The sequence below is a fragment of the Mustela nivalis genome, assembly GCF_964662115.1.
Source record: "Mustela nivalis genome assembly, chromosome: 3".
Classification (NCBI taxonomy): domain Eukaryota; kingdom Metazoa; phylum Chordata; class Mammalia; order Carnivora; family Mustelidae; genus Mustela; species Mustela nivalis.
Genome location: NC_139022.1, coordinates 167,831,744 through 167,852,714, shown reverse-complemented (window position 1 = coordinate 167,852,714; position 20,971 = coordinate 167,831,744). Strand labels below are relative to the sequence as shown.

General features: G+C 41.2%; 1 protein-coding gene across 2 annotated transcripts in view; it reads right to left on the bottom strand.

The window, feature by feature from the left end:
• The window catches only part of MARCHF11 (membrane associated ring-CH-type finger 11), a 100,588-nt gene that overhangs the window by 12,529 nt on the left and 67,088 nt on the right, over positions 1-20,971 (bottom strand). Inside the window, exon 3 of one of the 2 annotated variants that reach the window (XM_082724062.1) lies at positions 10,817-11,009. The exons of the other annotated variant lie outside the window; for it this stretch is intronic. Within the exon in view, the coding sequence (XP_082580188.1) occupies positions 10,817-11,009 (193 nt within the window). The remainder of the gene's footprint in view (positions 1-10,816; positions 11,010-20,971) is intronic. 2 annotated transcript variants of the gene reach the window in all.

Below are 20,971 nucleotides of genomic sequence, written 5' to 3'. Positions count from 1 at the left end.
GGCCACCATAACCTTTGTGTCCAGTCATCCAACACCCGCACTGCCAAATACAGTGAGTACATTTTGGCTTCATTCACCGATTCTCCTGGAACCCAACACTGCTGGCGTGATGCTCCCCTTCCTCAAAGTTCCCTCCTTCCTCCCCACCTTGTCTGACCCACTTTTTTCTCCCCTAGTCATGCCCACTGCCTGTTCTTTGAGTCTCTGTGTTCCTGAAACTGCTGTTCATCTTGCCGAGACCACTTTTCCCTGCAGACTGAGGTTTCGACTACCACATGTCCATCTCCAGCTCAGATTTCTACCCTGTGCTCCAGACTCCTATATCCAGCCACTTCCTGGCCATTTCCACTTGATTCTTCAGAACTTCTGCAAAAAGAAAATGCTCAAACAGAACTTATCATCTTTTCCTCCCATCTGCCAATCAGACTCTTTGAATTACACCTGATGGCCCGTCTCCTGTACCCTCGCATTTCCGCCCAGCCTCCACGGATTTCATCGCTGTTATCTTGTGATCAACCTCTCTGAATTCCAGCGGCTGTCTATCTACGTTAATGATGGGCCTAAACCTTGCCTGGCTTATTATCTTCTTGCTTTCCTAGCATGTCCTCTGAGCCGGCCACCCCCTTCGACCCCACCCCCACCTCCAGAGCTCTTTCTTTAACATCACGCTGCCCAAGCATGTGCAGCCACCACCCTCCAGGGCTTCTCTGAGCTTTCTGGGTTGGGTCCCACACCCACGCCCCACCCACAGGATCCCTCTGGACAATCAGACCTCATTTCCTCTGCTACTCCCCCAGCAAGCATCTTTTGCGCTTGTCACACCCCATTCTCTAGGAGTCCTCCAAAATACACGTTTTCATGTGTCAACAGGCTCAGGCAGCTGCCTCTCTCTGGCCCCTTTCACGCTCTTCTTTAAAGCGTAGCTCAAATAAACTAAAGTGTAGCTCAAGATTGCTTCCTCCCCATAGATTCTGCTGCCCCGTGAGGATGTCTAACCAAACTCCTCACACCTGCCTCACACGTATTTGTCTCCTGGCACCTTCCATTTCCCATTTCAATTGCTTATTTCCCTGTCTCTCGCCAGCAGCTGGAGAGCAGAGAACATGTTACATTCCAGGCTCCACAAACCCTTTCTGGAAAGGGCCAGACAGTAAATATTTAAGGCTATGTGAACATTATGGTCTCTCACTGTCGAGATTGGAACTACTCATCGACAGCACATAAATGAATGGGTAGGTCTGTGTTCCAATAAAACGTTATTTATGGGCACTGAAATTTATATTTTATGTAATTTTCATATGTCACGAAATAATATTCTTCTCTCAATATTTTTTAAACCATTTCAAAATGTAACAACCATGCTTAGATCATGGGCTGTTCAAAAATGGGCAGTGGCCCCTGTTCTATTAATACCTCTACCCTGCAGTCCAGGCGATGAACACAGTCAACACCCAGGAAATGTTGGCTTCATACATGACTGGTGCCTCTTCGGCTCCGCTGTCCCCAGTCGAGAGAGACAGCTGAAAGGGTCACCTTTTCTCGGGAGGAAATAGAAGTCAACAATATGAGCATGTTTGGTCTGTTGCTCTGCTAACTATTCAACATTTCTCCAAAAGAGCTTAAACTTTACAAGGTCAAAGGAGAGAAGGCAATGGCTTGTGTTTTCTCCCCCATGAGGAGGCCTAAAGAGTTAATTTGCTTTGAGGGTCCATTTCAGGTGCTATACTGAAGGACAAGTAGCAAAAACAAGTCCTTCTATTCTATTTCCTGGGGTTTAAAGGCAGCAATGTCTCTAATAATCAGCCATGATCATGACCTTTAGAGAAATTCGTAAACGTCAGTATCATTAAGGCATAGAAAAGCCTTTAATTTGTACCTCCAGAGTGAAGTGATAATAATGGAGTACTTCTCAAAACATAGAAAAGGTGAAGGTTTGTTTTTCTTCCGACAGTTGTGAGTTACAAAGCTCCACTCTGCTCCTCCCCTGACGGGCCTGACCGCAATGTGCTGAGAAGCGAGAAATGTAGGGACCAGAGGACGGACTCCTGCTTCGGACTCTGTCTAAAGGAAGCCGTGGCATTTCCTGGGGCATGGTGCCTGCTCAGACACGCTCAAGTCAGGAAGGAATGATCGATGCTTGCCAAGGAGTTCTACTCTATTTAAGAAATGATTCCATATTGAACCAACCTTGCAACCCTGGAATAAATCCCACTTGGTCGTGGTGAATAATCCTTTTAATGTACTGTTAAATCCTATTGGCTAGTATTTTGGTGAGAATTTTCGCATCTGTGTTCATCAAGGATATCGGTCTATAGCTCTCTTTTTTGATGGGATTCTTGTCTGGTTTTGGGATCAAGGTGATGCTGGCCTCATAAAATGAGTTTGGAAGTTTTCCTTCCATTTCTATTTTTTGGAACAGTTTCAGGAGAATAGGAATTAGTTCTTCTTTAAATGTTTGGTAGAATTCCCCCGGGAAGCCGTCTGGCCCTGGGCTTTTATTTGTTTGGAGATTTTTAATGACTGTTTCAATCTCCTTACTGGTTGTGGGTCTGTGGACATTGGGGAGGGTATGTGCTTTGGTGAGTGCTGTGAAGTGTGTAAACCTGGTGATTCACAGACCTGTACCCCTGGGGATAAAAATATATATTTAAAAAAAAAATTAAAAATTAAAAAAAAAAAAGATGTATTGTATGGTGACTAACATAACACAATAAAAAATAAATAAATTATTTAAAAATTAAAAAAAAAAGAAATGATTCCAAATGAGCTAGCAGAGCACACAAGTCTGGTAGCAGTTATGGACATGGTGGTACTAGACCCAGCAGAGCGGCCGCCCTCCCAGACGGACCAGCCTCAGCCTGGGACGATGGTTGAAGGGAATCCCAGAAAGGCTCTGGGCAAGAGTAGAAGGAGGCTTTTGTCCTCCCTGCATTAGCGGCTGGACCACGTTCTCCTCAGTAGCCAAACTGTGGCACTGCAGGGATATGGATGCCTCGTCGAGCCACCGCTCAGGAAATGGAAGCGTTTCTTGGAGCAGAAGGGGCTGATCGTCTTTTACATCAGGAGGGAAAACTGTGATAGGAAGACTCAAAAAGGAATTACGGGGCTAGTCAAGTTCCCTAGTTAGTCTGCCAACCGCTGTTTAAGCAGAGCGGCCTTTTCCAAATGCCTTAGGAGTCAGGCAGATGCTTCCACATCAGCCTTTCCTAGGACACTGGACAGCCTCCAGCAATGCCATCTCCTATGATTGTAGGGGGGCTTTCCTTCTGGGGCAGCCCGAAGTGCTGTCCACAGAAGGCTTTCCACAGCTCAGATCCCAGACTTGGGGGTGCTGGTGCTGGTGTGACTGGGGTGGGGGAATATGAAAGGCTGGATCTGGGCTCCCAGTGTTCTATGATTTCAAAAAAAAAAAAAAAGAAGAAGAAGAAGAAGCTACATCTATTTGGAGTCTTGCCATAAAACTTGCTGACAGTTTTGAACGGGGTGGGGCTCTGAGAAGAGGCTGCAGGGGTATGGGTGGCGGACATCTGTCCTCCCCACTTCCATAGAGGAAGCCCACCCAGTCATTCAGGATTCTAGGGTCATGGCTCTCCTGTTCCACCAGACATCCTCAAGCCCTCTGTGCAGAACAGCGTCTACACGGGCCCCGAAGAACGTGAGGAATGGGACTGTTCCCGTGGTAACTACGTTTTTCACTCAGAAACTTTTGCTAGACTTTATATGTATCCATAGATAGTTTGTCTCTCTGCAATAACCCAAGGGTTATTTTTTTTTAACGTTTTATGAACTTTGCCTAAAGTTCTCTTTAAACACACTTATCCATATGGTTGATGGTCCTGCCTGACAACGCGAGAACCAAAGGCTCTACTGGGGTCTCCGGCAAACCCATTTTCTTTCTGCCCTATATTATGGCACTTTCCAACTTCCAATGCTAATTTCTTTCAAACTCCTTAAGTAAATATGTTGTTTTTCACTGAAACTCCTTCAGGAAATATTGTCAACTTCTGAATCATACTGAGAAGTGCCAGAGAGCATGGAAAATTTTAAACAAGAGAGATTCCAAAAGTCATTTATATTTTGCTTGGAATGCATTAGAATTCTTTTTCCCGAGTTGATTTACTTTCTTAATCATGCTTTGCTTATGCTAATTGGTTTATATTTGTGGAGAGCGAGCCACAGGAAGGAAGACAATCTAAAAGCATCATTTTAGGAACAAAACAACCCGGGCATGACCACTGGCCCTCTGCAGTGAGAAGAACTCATCTGTGGTCACCAAGAGTTGAATTATCCTGAAATTCTTGGACAAAATTCTTCACTTTTCCTCATACAATATCACAGAATCAGAAAAGCTGCATTTTAAGCTCCGTGTCAGTAAAAGGTTCGATCACGTGTAACTTTAAGCTGCTTAGCCTAGTGGGAAGAAAATAGCACAGTGAAGCAATATTGAAAGCAAGAGAAAAATATTACCTTGGTTTTTAACATGTAAACATACGTCTCATATAATCAAAGACTGCAGGAATATGCAGCATTTATTTATCTGAAGTTCTATAATGAAATGTGAATATATTACCAATGGGTAACTCTACCTGGTTTATTTGAGTGTGCCCAAGAACCTTGAGCTAGACAGATCATCAAGTTATGAAAAACAGATTTTTCAAAACTAAGAGCTATAAAAATTCACATGAATTTTTTAAATTAATTAGATGGAGACTGGAGGAAAATAAAACCTGACATTGGAGGTATGAAATTTCTGCAGAAGGAGAGTTGGTTTTTTCCCCTACTACTGACTATAATTGGCACATGAAGGAAAAGTTATTTTGATCTGATCTTCATTCAAGTGTATATATCAGGTTATTTTTTAAAATTCCCCTAATCTCTGCAGTTTTCAAAGGCAGGGCGACATAAGCAATCTTAGTATAGTTTATTGCATTATTTAAATGGAGCCCCAAGAGGGACTTCTGGTTCCCAGTGGGTCTGTGTGCGTGTCTCCTCCATCCAGTGCGCCTCTGTTTTAATCTGAGAAACAGAATAAGAGGGAGAACAGGCAATAGTAGTCTCAGTGCTTTAGCCACAGACCCAAGTGACAGAGGGAGGCAATTTTCTTAAAAGCAATTTCTGGGAGCCCTTTGTACATGAAAAAAGAGACAGAGAAGTGAACTCCTGGAGTGTTTCATGGTATCAGAGCTAGGAGAAACTGGTCCTGAGCGCACATGTCGGGGAATGTGGGGTGTCTGAGAGGCAGTCATCTCTGACCTTGATCCTATCTTCTGAATTCATGTTCAGGAAGAAGAAGTGGAGTACTTACAGGACAGAGCTAGTCTGGGCCCCTGCCCACCACACCCCAAGAGACACCAGGCAGGACCAGCTGCCCTAAGAGCAGGGGCCCTAGCGTGGATGTTCTTATTTTCTTAAGGCAAAATTGCCCCACAAACCTAAATAGTTGCAAGACAGACTTTAAGGAAAGCACTTAAATATAGCTCAAACTACCAATGAAAATGTCAAAAGAAAATGGATATCCATTTTGGTCAAGGCGTGGGGGAATGGGAATTGTCATACAATGCGTGGAGGGCAAACTGGCAAAGCCTTTTTTAGAGAGCAAAAAATGGGGCAGGTACTTGTTCGTCAGCCCAGACTTTGTACTTCTTGGAACCTTGCCTACGGAAAGACTCATTGGCAACATTGTTTCTAATGGCGAAGACTGGTAACAACCAGGATATCCATCAGTAGAAGAAAAGTAAACAGTTGTACATAACACAGGGGAAAATCTCCAGATCATGTCGTTGAATGAAAATGCTGATTTTTTAAACAATGACTAATATGATCCCGCTTATATTGAATTACCTATGTGTCTGTATCCCCACATGGATGTCAACCCAATAAAAAAGATCGGGCAGATACCAAAACACTGGGGAGCGGGAACCTTGCCGTAATGAGGAGGACAGAACAGAAAGAGCAGAATGAGTGAAGTGGTCTTCTTTTAGACTTTATATACTCATAAAATGGGCTTATTTCAATACGTAGATGTCTATACTACGTGGACAATTAAGAAATTTTTTTTAAAGAACAAAAGTGATCCAAGTTTTTAAATTTTATAAGCATATCTGGTCCCTTTCCTTGGTGTCTCAGGGAGGATCCAAACACTTTCCAGATACGTAGTTGGCACGAGTTTATAGTGTTAGTGAGATTAGACATAAGTACTGCTATTCCTATTTCAGGAATCCCACTGACCTAATGGGGTTTCAGTCTTATTTTGTTGCTTCAACAAGAAACAGGACTCACCTCATCAAGTTCTACCAGACACTGAAAAGACGTGGTAACCTTTTAGAAGCAAGTTAATCACATGAATCCCTGTCCTCGTGGCTGACTCCAGTCATTTTAGTCATCACTAAATGCCGTCTTCTTTGGAACAAGCTTCATCTGAATCTTACAACCAGTGAGAGTGACAGCCTTCTCTTTTCTCAGTGTGTGGAGTGTGGAGGTAAGAACCAAATCCAGAGCCCACAGCCTCCTGCCACGCATTTGCTCTTCATTTCCCGCCGGGTTTGCTAATCTTCCTTTGTCCACTGTGCAAATCTCAGGACGGAGCCAACATTCGGTGATTCGCCCTAAATGACTGCCCCGGGCTAACACAACTCAGGGATTTAAATCCTTTATATTAGTTCCCCTGGTACACAATCATAGTTGGAATGCCAACTGTTTAAATATTTAAAAGAGCCCCCCCAAGTGTAATATAAAGTTATCTCTTAGCACTTTGAGTTCCTGCAGACCCGGCCCCCTTTCGTGGCTCTCTGTCTACCTCTTGGCCTCCTCCCACACCTTTAACACATTTCTCTTAATCCTCTTCAATTCATTCTTACTTTCTTCATCTGTCTTGGTACAAAGCTTGTTATTTAGGAAATACAACCTATTTATACAGGTGAGGGGAACTGCGCTAATCAAACCCTTACACATTTAATTTGAATCATCATCTAGGATCTGTGCTGTCCAAGACGATAGCCACTAGCCACAGGTGGCTATTTATTGAAATTTAAGCTAATTTAAAGAAAATTGACTTTAAAACTCAGTTTCTCTTTCTCACAAACCACTTTCAAGTGCTCAGTAGCCAAATAGAGCCCATGGCTAGTGTCTGTGGTACTGGACACCAGACGGACATCTTTATGACTGTAGTAAGTTCTACTAGACAGCCAAAGTCCAGGCATCTCAACCCTAAGAGTACCTCGGCCCCTGGGAGAATTCAAAACTTGAATGCAAGAAAAAACTGAATCTTGGCTTGACTTATTTCACTCAGCATAATCTCTTCCAGTCCCATCCATGTTGCTACAAAAGTTGGATATTCATCCTTTCTGATGGAGGCATAATACTCCATGAGAGACTATGGACTCTGAAAAACAATCTGAGGGGTTTGAAGGGGGGAGGGTTGGGGTACCAGGTGGTGGGTATTAGAGAGGGCACGGATTGCATGGAGCCCTGGGTGTGGTGCAAAAATAATGAATACTGTTATGCAGAAAATAAATAAAAAATAAAATTAAAAAAACCTGAATCTTGGAAAAGCAGAAAGGGTATTAACTAATAATAATGAATAAAAGCAGAAGACAAATTCACTATGTGTACAAAGGAGTAAACAGATTTCCCCAGGTAAATACCTTTTCTACAAAACTTTGTATTTAACATTCCACCAATAATTTCTTCCTCAGCAGTACAATCCCTGGCTGGATTGTAACATTTTTTTCATTCAGGTATAAGCTTCTGTGGATTTTCAGAATTATTTTTTAAACAACATTTATGAAGCTGTCAGTCTGCTCCTTCTCATTTAGGTGTAAACCAGTTTGAAAAATTTACCTTAAGGCCCTCTGAATGGGGAGCCAACTTGACATTGTCCAATGGTGACAAGGGGGCCACTTCCCCATTTGCTAAGCTGACTCATCTGTGAGCCTGCTTGACTATCCCTCCCCCTTGAAATCTACCTGGAACCACCCCCAGCTCGCATACAACACCCCAGTACTCATGTCTCGCCGCTTTGTCCAACTACCATTCCTGTTCCTCCTTCCAGAACCAAGTACATCCCACCATCTTCTCATTACCTAGCCGCCCGCCTGTCCTCCTCTGTGGCTGGGAGCTCCTCCGGGGCAGGAAAGGGACTTACCCTGATTTGTATACCCAGCACCTACCTGGCACTAAGTGTGACACAAAGAAAGTTCTCAATAAATATTTATTGATCTGAGCTCAGCAAACTGGACGTGCTTTCCACCCTAACTCAGACTCTTAAATCCTGTGGTGAGGGATAATCTGAGGCATAATCAGTATAATCTATCTTGTTACTGTCTACGATTAATTCAACAGACATTTGAATTAATTTGAAACATCAGCAGGAGCTATTACTGGCTATGATCCAAATGGTTACTGATAGCCTATGTGTATTTGCTAACTTGACTGTAGTAGTTTCCCAACTTCTCGAGGAAAAAAATGTGATTTTCTCTGGGCCCGAACAGACCAATTAATGTGATTATGAAGTGACAGGAACAATGCCATTCCATCTGAATTCTTTAACATTTTTCAAAATACTAGTAAATGCTTACATGAGGAGATTTGGATTTAATGAGTCAAAATGTAATGAAAGGTACTGTCAGTATTTGAAACTTCAGTAAAAACTCATGGTCCAAAGTGTAAGCCAGGAAAATATCAACTGGCTTTCATTCCTAAGAAACTTATCTTTATAAAATGGGCAAATACCCAAATTTCAAAAGGAAGCCTGAATATGTCATATTCTGCCAAAAAATCATTAGCTCATATGTATGTGCTTTTAAAACCAAAGTTGAATAATTCTGATTAAAAGACTGGCATTAGCAATCAAAATTTAAGACCTAGTAACTCAGTACTAAATGTAACCTGTAAAAACCAGGAAAGTGAGTTCCCAACCAGAATGTGTGTGTGTGTGTGTGTGTGTGTGTGTGTGTGTGTGCGTGTGTGTGTGTATTCCTCATTAGTGCTGTTATGATATCATGGTTCAAAGTCAACTGGACTCTTACCCTCCAGGTTGGACTGGAAACCTAATGGTTCCTTTGTTTTTCATCTCTCCTTTTCGTATCAGTGAAATACCACATTTCATAACATTGATGCTGGAGGACCGAATGAACACAGTCTATCTCTGAACTTACTGAGGAGTCTGTAGAACAATTCTGTGACTCTCCTTTATTTAAAGCGGTGTCCTGGAGACTGTATTCGTATAGAGATGTGGCATTTCCAAATGCTTCCAAGTGCATTATCATATTTAATGCAAACTGTTTGTATACATGATTAGCTCAATCACTCAGGCAACATCTGCTCAGTTTACATATTATTCTTGACAGTTCCCCCTCCCCCCATTCTTTTTCCTTCCTGGCCTGAAATGTGATCGTTTTCTTTCCTATTAGTCTTGTACTGGTGGCAAGGGAGAAAGAAAGGAGAGGAAATTCAGGCTAATCCTATTTTAAAATTTATAGAGTTCTTTTAGAAAAAAAGTCACTGAGAATATTAAAACTTTCAGTTAAATTAAGGCTCTGGTTAGTAGAGGCATGTATTTAAGTGATTTGAACTATTTTAGTATTTGTGACTTATTCAAATGCCTTTCATTTATAATTTCCAATTAATAACATCATTGTTTAGAATCATTATTTCTTTTACTTAGGCCTGTCTGCTAGGGAGTATTATTTCCGTTTTCATGGGCGAGGAAAGAGGACACGGAGAAACAGAGTTGACCTGTCCCAGCAGAGGCCCAGATTGGAAACCAAGTCACTGGATCCCAAATCGCACCCTTCCCTGAAACCAGTGGTTCCCAAGCTTGAGTGTTTGTGCGCATCTCAGCGGGCTTGTGATGCACAGATGGCCGGGGCGGGGGGGGGGGGTGATGGTGGGGTGGGTGGTGATGGTATTTGTCCTAACCCTGAAATTTCTGATTTGGCAGATGGGGTGGGGCCTGAGAACATGCATTTCCCAGCGGGACCACACTTTGAGAACCACTGCTGTCAACTATGGCTGCCTCTTTCAGCTTTCTTCTACAGCCTACTGAGCTGCATCAGGGCAGAGAAAGCCTCTTTGAGACCCTGTGGCCCTCTACGTCCCCACCCCCCACAGCCAACCAGACACCGTTCACAGCGCCAGGGCCAGGCACCTCATACATGTATGAACCGGCTTCTGCTTTCTCATGGTACTAGGGAAATAGCGGATCGGCCAAGAGAAACGTGTAAGTCACCTTTTCTGGTAGGATCTGTTTAAGCTGAAATGTTTCATCCTTTTTCTCTTCTAAGCCACTGAATTGATTAAGCAAAACAAAGAAGCCCAAGACAGAAAGGAAAACTGACCCCTGGTCCCCAACCCTGCAAGGAGCACTTATGTTCTCGAGGAATCTGTGTCACCTCGCCACGAGGTAAGCCCTCCCAGGGACTGTCGGTCCTCCCCTCAAACACTCAGACCACCACCGGCATCCGTCAATGCTTCCCCGGTTTGCTGAAGAGGGGGCTGAGGTGCTCTCATTCCCTGGAAGTAAATGACAGTCCTTCTCCTGCCCACCCCAATCATTTCCTCCACTCCTCCTTCCTTTCCGTTGCAAAATAAGCCCCTTTAAATGGGCATTTTCCTGTTCATTTTTTAGACTGCATGGGAAGCTAGATACTATGCTTTTTGAAGGAAGTGTCCAGATTGTGACACCCCCGACAGTCAAGTAGCTGGAAAACTGAGATCATGTGAACCACAACAGTCTATACGAGATCCCACTGGTGGAAACGTAGTAGCTGCAAGAAATGGATTACCGACAAGTTAATGTTCAACATCATGTTCTTACCTATGCACACTAGATCCATAAAACCATACATTCCATAGCAGATTTGAAAAAGGATGTCCTTCCTCTGCCACACTGCATAGGGGCTGAAGGCTGACCAGAGGAGCCAGGTCACACTCGCTATTAAGAACAGGGATCCTAGGATTACAGCAATCATCTGAACTTTCTCAACCAGTGTTATAGATATGCTTTGCCACTAAAAGAAAAACAGAGGCATGTGAGAAAAAGGTGCTGTGTTTAACTTAAAAAGAAAAAAAAAAAACACATTTTCAGCCCCATGTTTCTCTCCATCAAGTTAGACCCTTTTCAATCTGATCAGCCCCCAAATGAATTTTTCCATTTCATCAGGCTATAAAAAATAGACAAGCAGATAAAGATTAATGAATTGCCTTGGCGTCATTATTTTCCATAATTCACCATTCTGCAAATTTAATCTAGTTTTATTCCAGATAACAGTTCTGAGAGCGAATGGCTGAAGAATATTTAGTACCTGTGATTACATTATTACCTTTCATGCATGCACAAAATTACATAGACTTTGAAGATACGTCTTGAAGACTCCTCTATTTGGAAACTTATTTTGCTCTTTAATACATTTGGCTACTGCAAAAAGAGTCTCTTGTTTGTACACCAAAAAAATGCATAAGAAACAAATAAGTAACTTAAGAACATCAGTGAAAAGTCATTAAAGTAACACACTAGAATTATAAGGGAACTGTACGGTTGTACAATCTGTTATTGGTACATTTCATGTACTCAGATATTACTGAACCTTAATTATCTAAAGGGTGATCTGTGAAGCCATTTTTGTCAAGATTTAGAATTTGTAAACAAATGGAGTATCTTTGAAATTTTCAAACTGCGTAAGTACCGCACTAGTCAACGGGGAGGGTAATTTGGTGCCCGAAGTATCCGAATGTGGGAGGATTTTACAGTACAAATGATCAAAAGTCTTTCAAGGGTGTTATCAACGTAAAAAAATTAATTAGTCATGTTCTCCCTTTTGCATCATTGAGAAGAAACAAAACTAGAATCGCTATTAGGGTTTGTCAGTAAACAATGAAACTCCAAACAACCTGCACAATTTCATTCTGTGTGAAAGAGCTCTGGCTGTTGCAACATATGGCTTGTCAAAAGAATTCCAAAGCAGTTTAAATAAGCTTTAAAAGCAAATGAGCTTGAACAATCAGTATCCATTGGGTGAATGTGATATTTCCTTAAACTCTTTACTTACCTTTCAGTCTGAATACGAGCATCCCAAATGGCAAGTCTGTCACTACTTCCCTTTCTCCCTCACTGCTTCCGTCTCTCATCATAAATACTTCGCGTACCATATTTAAATGTGCCCTTTTCCTTGCATATTCATGGATATTGTCAAATTCTACATTTGTTAAAAATTAAGTATCAAAATGCATTCGAAACATTGAATTCTCTAAAGTCATTTATTTTTCCTTTAAAAACTTCAGAACCAAAGGACAGCTTGGTGGAATTCTACAAGAAGGGTATTTCTAACGATTTTAATATGCAGATTCATTTACTGAAAAATGACTTCTGCTTTTACAATTCTAGATAAGTAATAATTAAATTTGTCAATATTATCTTATTATACAACTGAATCAATTTATTTCAAACGTGTATATGAATTTGATGTCTTTTTTTTTTTTAGCTAGTTTCCTGACATAATTTTAAACACATTCATTTTGAACAGCCAGGCATTGGAATTTAAAGCCATTTTAAATCTGGTGTCACCAAACAGGTGTGAAGTGTCACTATTTGTTGGTTTTGTTTTGTCTCAGTGCTCACTGAAATCCGCATTAAACACAACAACATGGTAAACATCACAGGAAACCACTTCCAGCTAACATCCACACCAAATGGGTGCTATCATGTCTACATGCATTATGTTACCCTTTATCAATTTATTAACCACATCAGATAGATGAAACAAAGCATACTTTTAAATTCATGGGGCAAAGGTACACAAGTTGTGTGTGTGTATGTGTGTGAGAGAGAGAGATTTTCACATGGTGAACCATTTGTTTCAAAACTCATAAGCCTGAATCACAGAAGTCTTGGGTAAGCCCCAGTGAGTAAGGATTTATCCAGAACGGTACAGGGCGCCTGGGAGGCTCAGTGGGTTAAGTGGCTGACTTTGGCTCAGGTCATGAGCTCAGGGTCCTGGGATCGAGCCCCATCTAGGGCTCTCTCTGCTCAGCAAGGGCCTGTTTCTCTCTCGTGCTCTCTCTCAAGTAAATAAATAAAAATCTTAAGGAAAAGAAAATGGACTTAAGTTTTTCCTTTCCCAGAAATCCCTTACATTCCACGTTGATTCTGTAGTTTTAGTGGAGTTAAATTTGGACAGCTCAATATTGTACAACTAATCATATTTCGCTTCGGTTAGGCTTACTAATTAATTGATCCAAGACTGCCTGCACGTCAATTTAGAAAAACATGGTGGCCAAGGGCATATGTCGCGAGATCCTACCAACCACTCGGGAGTTTGGGGAACTGGACAGGGCGGAGGGATGCAGCTGAGCTATCTCCTGGGACACAGGATATTACAGTGGTTCCCATCGGAGAGTGAACGTGACTGCCAGCCACACTGGACCTGGAAGCTTCTGACACACAAGGCTTAGGCTGTTCCTTGGCAGGGAAGGAGAATGAGTGAAGGGACAGACCTACCAGGAAATAAGAAACACAGATGTTTCACCCTTGTCTGAGGACATCAAATTTAAAATGGTTTAAAATTCAAATACCTGGCAGGTTGAAATTAATGTGTTTTAAAATTATGCCCAGAAAGCTCGGGGAAAAAAAGAGAACAACTCTCAATTTCAATACACTGAGATGCTTATTTATTATTATCAGAGAAATTGTTTTTTGTGGTAGAGATGAGAAATAATTTGAGATTTCTGAAGCTTCTTTCTCAAGAAGGATAAACTGCTCAAAATCTATAATAAGCTCCCTGAAATTTCTGGTTTTATATCACTCCGGTAACAATGCAAATACGCCAGTGTCTGCAAGTGTATCGATGTTCTTTATACACTGATGGACCTTAAAATCAGCACCATTCCACTGAATAGCTAATGAGGCAAATCTTTATTGAAACCAAAATCATTAAACTGATTATGAACACAGGGATTTTCCCTTTGAACGCTGATATCATCTTGGTAATTTCTTTGCCCATTATATAACGCTCTTTCTTACTGTTACCATTATGCAGAAAAAGTGGGATTGCTCACATTCTTCCCCTAGGAGAAATAATGCTGCTTTCCACCACTAGGAAACACCCACCTGGCATCTTTGCCCTGGGAGGTACACATTATCGAGCGGGCTCAGACTCAAGAAGCTGTGTTAATGGACCATTAGCTTAGACAATAAAAATAGAAGATGAGTCTCTTGAGGCTTCTCTCCCCATCCCAATGGTATCCAAGGCCTAGATTTCAGTCTGTAAGATATTTCTGAATCTTGAACAGAATTTGTCAACTGCCGAACATACCTTTCACCTCTAAAACTTAGTATGTATGGATGGATACATGTATGGGGCGTATGTATTTCTTTAAATTTCTTTCCAAGTCTGTTAATGTAAGTACCATACCAATAAGCAGAATGACTCTGAATAATTGTTACTGGGCACCTGGGTGGCTCAGTCGTTAAGCGTCTGCCTTCAGCTCACATCATGATCCCGGGGTCCTGGGGTCAAGCCCCGCAGCAAGCTCCCTGCTCAGCGGGAAGCCTGCTTCTCTCCCTCTCCCACTCCCCCTGCTTCGGTTCCCTCTCTTGCTGTCTCTTTCTCTCTCTCTCTCTGTCAAATACATAAATAAATCTTTTAAAAAATAAATAAATCATTATTATATCTTTCCATAATATTTTAATATGTTTGACTTTTATATTCCTGAAAAGACGTTCACATCTATACAATCTATTGGCTGTATTGTTAGAAAAAACGGGACCAAGTAGTTCCTCTTCTGAAAATTCATCCTCATCTGCTGTAGAGAAGCAATTTAATAATTACAGTCCATATTTATAGAGGGCTGACATGTCCCCGGCACTTTTCTAGGAGTTTTTTTAAATTCATTTAATCCATTTAATCCCCACAACAACTCTGTGAGGAAGGTACTCTTATTATCCCCACTTTAAAGATAAGTAACCTGAGGCAGAGAGAGGTCAAACAATTTTCCCAAGGTTACACACCTAGTAAGGGACAAAGGCTGACATTGAACCCAAGTAGTCTGGCTCCTAGGTTCACACTTTTATATTATATTTATATTATATACTTCTATGTCCTTGAACAACACAGAGATTAGAGATGCCAACCCCCCCCACACACACAACCAAAAAACCCATGTATAACTTCTGAATCCCCCAAAATGTAACTACTAATAGCCTACTGTTGACTAGAAACCTTAGCAATGACAAGGGCACCTGGGTGGCTCAGTCAGTTCAGCATCTGGCTCTTGATTAAGGCTCGGGTCATGATCTCAGGGTTGTGACCTGCATCGGGCTTGGGCTCAACAGGGAGTCTGCTTGGAGAGACTTGCCCTCGGCAACCCCCACCACCGCGTGTGTCTGCACGGTCACTCAGATAAATAAATAAATCTTAAGAAGAAAAGAAACCTTAGCAGTGACATAAACAGTAAACGGACTCATATTTTGTAAGTTTATATATTAGATGCTGTATTCTTATAGTAAAGTAAGCTAGAGGGGGGAAATGTGAAGAAAATCCTAAGAAGAGAAAATACATTTACAGTACTGTACTGGATTTATCCGAAAACATCCATGTATAAGCGGGTTCACGCTGTTGAAACCTGTCGTCCAAAGGTCGTCTGTACTATACAGTAATTCTGAGCTCTGATGACAATTAACTACATAGATCCCATTCTGATGACAACTACATATATCCCATCTTTGCAGTGACACTACAGTTTTCCTGGGAACAGCTTCAAGTCTCCATCCTTTGGTCCTGAAATAGCTTTCCAGCTGGACTGCTGGCTATGAGCCATTCCCTGATCCCGAGTGGCACCCCCAAGTCTACATTCCTAATGAAAAGAGCCCCGTGACGGAGGGCTACATGTGTGGCACTGTGCCCGTGCCTGGCATATAACTCTCGCAGGAAGGATGAAAGGAAGGGACAGAGGCATATGATGAGGAAGAGAGGGGAGGAAGGGAATGGGGGGAGGGGAGAGGAGGAGCGGGAGGGTGGGTACACTCCCCACTTTTGCTTAATCTGTCTCCCCATAGTACCCGAAATGTCACGTACTTTTCATTCTGGTCCCTCTCTGTCTTTGAGCATGTTCCTTTCTCAGCATGCTCTGCCCTTCTCCCTTTTCTCACGGGCAGAAATCTCTCACCCATCCGTAACTGGTTCACATGTCAAGTCTTCTCAACAGGATTCTCCCCTTGTGCAGAATCCCTCTGTCTGGACCCCATAATCCACTGTATATTTCTGTTTAATGCAGATTTCTCTCTCGCATCCCAGATGATTATCTCCCTATCACTGACAGCCTGTAAGTTTCATGAAGGCAGAAGGTGAGTCTCACCCAGAAAATGCTTGACTCCTTGGTATTCTGACTTCAGTTCCCATCATCTTTCTGAGGTCCACAATCTCATTCTCTGCACATCCATTCTGTCCTTCCTATGGGATCAAGTCCCAGGTCTGGCCAAACCACCAGTGAGTAGAGAAGCGAGAATTTAAACTCCAATTTATTTCCAAAGCCCAAGTTCTTTCCAAAATGCCCTTCTCCCTGCCTACTACATAAACTGACACATCCTACATCTGAAAACAAAAACAAACTGAGCATAATCATACCTCTTGAAAAGGTGGTTGTACAGCTAAGGAAAAGTCAACATCCGCAAAAGGCTGTTGAGCAGAGCAGAGTGCCAACAAAATGGGACCAATTGTTTTCTAAATGGCGTTCTCGAATACTTCTTCAGTCTGAAAGCTGCAGTTTGTTATATGAATATTAACACAAAGAAGATAAACTCAAGGAGCTAGAGCTCTTTTATTTTACTGAAATTTAAAACCAATGAAATAAATTCACATTGGAAATTATTTAAAATTCTCACTATACACAGCTGTTTAGAGATGTACCAAGTACAGTCCACCGGTCATAAAAAGACACAGACAAGGTACATGGCCCAGAATCGGGTATCACTGTATGTGAGGGTTTATGTCAGTGTGGCATTCTTCATGAGAAATTAGATAATTACCCCAATAATTACCACAGACTTCTTTCAAGTCATGGCAAAACAGCTGCCTTTCCCAAAGAAATCCAACTAATTGATACAGATTTATAAGTTCCTTCAGAGAAAAAAGGATGAAAGAATAAGCTGGGAATTTTCTTTAAAGAAATGATGGGAGCCCGATCCAAGGTAAGACCAAGTCATCTCCTCATATAAATCACTTCCAGCCCGTAAGATAAGAACGGGAGAAAGGCATCCACTCCATCGGGTCTCCAGGAAGCTATTTAGAAAGATGTATCTGTCATTCTATTGTCTGAAACAGTTAATGCACCTTCTCAATTTAGAACTTAATTTTCTCCCTGAAAATCACACATGCTCAGAGGGAACGAAATTGAACTCAAAGAAAGTGATTCGTTCGGTGTGCATTAAATCCTTCATTCTCGAGTACTGTTTCACCTTTGTTTTTAAAAGGCAGGTCAGATATGAATCATGAGCTAATAGATTTGTAGTGGGATGATTTGTATGGGCACGTATGACAGCGGGATTACTTACCAGTGTCACAGAAGAGAACACCTGCTCTTAAGAAATGTCCTCTTCAGAAAAATGAATTTAGCTAAAACCTATTTTCAATCATCTCAGATGGTGTTTAAATTGAACCACTGTAAGCTGGGATTTGAAATGCTGGCAGAAAACATCTCTGTGTGTAATCAATGTGACATGAGGATACAACATTCAGTTAATTATATGCCCATTCTTTGTAGAGTTGTATTTATAGGCTGCATAGTAAACAGGATTTCTTGCTTTGGTATGGGTCCTCTCTGCTAGAAAAACTTCTTCAGAAACTTATCAGAGCTGAAATTAAAATCAGACAAAACACATTTGCTTTGCCTGAGAAAGGTGAAATCTTTTTTTTTTTTTTTTTTGGGAGAAAGGTGAAATTTAAATAACTCAGAGAAAATAAATAGGATAAAAAGAAATACTTCTTTAAAATAATTAAGAAAAACTGATAAAACTCTACTACAGGTAATGAGGGAAAAAAAGAGAAGATATAAAATGACTGTTTCTACAGGTAAAAAGAGTAATAAAGGAATATAATAAACAACTTTATGCCAGTTAATTCAATAACATAGATGAAATAAATTATTTGAAAAACATAAGTTATCAAAACTGACTCAAGAAGAAATAGAATGTATGACTAATTCTTCGAAAAATGGTTGAACTTATAATTAAAAGCCTTCAACAAATAAATGAACAAATGCCTCAAGGACCAGATGGTTTTACTGTAGAATTTCGTAAAACATTAAAGAAAAAAAAAATCAAAGTTACATATACTCTACCAAAAATAAAAGACAGAATATTTCCCAACTTATGTTATGAGGTCATGCAAAACCCTGATACCAAACCCTGAAAAAGAAAAGAACATTTTAAGAAAAATTTCAGACTGATATTCCCTACGAGCATAAATGAAAAAGTAATCATCTACAAAATATTAACAAATCAAGTCCGGCAGTAAATAAAAAGACTAATGCATCCTGAGTGAGTGGGACTTATCCTAGAGTTGAAATGTTAATACAACAAAATGTTAATCAATGTAGTTAATGATATTAAGAAACTAAAAAATAAAAGAGAAAGAGAAAGATCCTCTTAAAAGATGCGGTAAAATCGGGGCACCTGGATGGCTCAGTGGGTTAAGCCTCTGCCTTCAGCGCAGGTCATGATCTCAGGGTCCTGAGATCGAGCCCCACATCGGGCTCTCTGCTCAGCAGGGAGCCTGCTTCTCCCTCTCTCTCTGCCTGCCTCTCTGTCTACTTGTGATCTCTGTCAAATAAATAAATAAAATATTTTTTTAAAAAGATGCCGTAAAATTATATGACAAACACTCATTCAGGATAAAAACTAGGAACAGAAAGAAAAGTTCTTAACCTGAAAAGGGCATCTGCAAAAGACTGAAAGCTGGGATCACACTTAATGGCGTGAGGAAAGAAACAATGTTTTCTCCCTACGATCAGGAAGTGGGCAGAGATGTTCACCCTTATTACGCCTATTCACTAGGGAACTAGAATTCCTAGTCAATGGAATAAGTCAAGGGGAAAAAAAGGTATAAAAATTGTAAAGGAAGAACTATAAAATTATTTCTATTTGCAGATGACATGATTATCTATGGAGAAAATCCTAGGGAATCTACAAGAAAACCTAACAGAATTAGGAAGTTAATTCAGCAAAGCCTCAAAAAATTTTCAATAAACAAACATCAATTGTATAAAATACCACAGCAAGAAGTTGGGAAATGAAATTACAAAAATAATACCACATAAAAAATACCATAAAACATTAATTACTTAGGACTAAAATTTTTGAAAGATAATCTGCAAATCACTCTAAAAGAAATTAAAGAAGACCTAAACAAATGGCACTTATGAAGACTTACTACTGTTCAGATAATTATTCTCCCCAAATTTAGGTTCTACAGTTAAAGCAGAAGAAATTAGTATCAGAAAAACAATGGTTTCTTGTTACTGTTTACAGTTTCAAATCAGAGGCCACTGGTTTAGAATGATCGCTAATCAGCTGACATCATCAATCTAATTTTAACTCACAATGATTAAAAGAAAAACAAATCTCCAAATCGTTGGTAGCAATCTCCACAGAAGTTCAGCAGAAAACCCTATGGACCTACTTTCTTGTAGGGAATCAACTTTCCCACAGTTCCCTTGACAGGTCCTTAACACATATCCTGCGAGGCACCTGAGTCTTGGCTACAGACCATCATTTTGTTTAATTAAAATGCCTGGAACTAGATCGCATGACCACCAAAAAAGCAGAAAAGTGGAGGGCACCTCCCTGTGTGTACTAGGGGATGTTGTGAGGGCTTCATATTATTGTGCAGTACTCACAGCACCAATGAAATTTTATTCTTTCTTCCAGAAACCTGGAAGTTCAAGAGGTTTGACAAGTCATGTCTCCTAACTACAGAGATTGTAGTCAATATGGTTTGCAGCTCAATGAGAAGAAACTGAGAACCTCAAGGTGAGGTTCACCATGGGGGATCCTGAGATGAGTGTCAAGGACTATGTGTCTGGGACCTAGGATTAAGTAAAGTAGGAGATTTTCTTTCCCCAGAATAAAGCCCCTTAGAAGATGGGGGTGGGGTGTGGGGCAGGGTTAGGGTGGCAGGTTATAGACATCGGGGAGGGTATGTGCTATGGTGAGTGCTGTGAATTGTGTAAGACTGAGACCTGTACCCCTGAAACAAGTAATGCATTATACGTTAATTTAAAAAAAAAAAAAAGTTAAAAAAGAAAAGAAGAAGAAGAAGACGGCCTATAAGACTTCACTCTGGTAAGGAGGTTCTTCCCGGTTTTCCTCATGACAATTAGGCTTGATTGCGCTAGATGTAGGAATAGGCAAGGCTGCCCTTTGACTTCAGGGTCAGGAGAATAAAGTCCTGTATGAATAGGGACAAAGACAAAACTGATCCAAGGCCACGGAGAGCACCAAAGGGACCACAGATCCAGAGCTAGGTAGGCCACTGTGACCAGAGAGTCTGCAAAGTGTGAAAATTTAGTTCTGGTGGCGGGGGGGGGGGGGGGGGGGAGTGGGAGGGAAGGGAAGGGAAGGAAAAGAATCTAAAATCAAATCAAGGTTTGGTTACTGAGAAGTAAAACTAGGGGAGCCCAGAGATGTGCCACGGGAAGGGACGCTACACGGGAGGGGCATCGGTGAACGGCTGGGGGCCACGACACCACTGCGCATGTGAGAGGAGCCTTGTACAGCACCCCATGTCCAGAAAAAACCCTGGAATAAAAGCTGTCTCTTATCTCGATGCCAAATTTTTGGAATAGGAGACTAAGTCCTCGAGAAAATCCTCTCTCGCTGCCTCCAGATTGGCCGGATGATGGTACACCAAAGAAGCTGAAGGTGTGAAAAGTTTTCTTCTAAGAGATGAGGATCATTAATTGGAAGGTTTCGTCTGAGAAA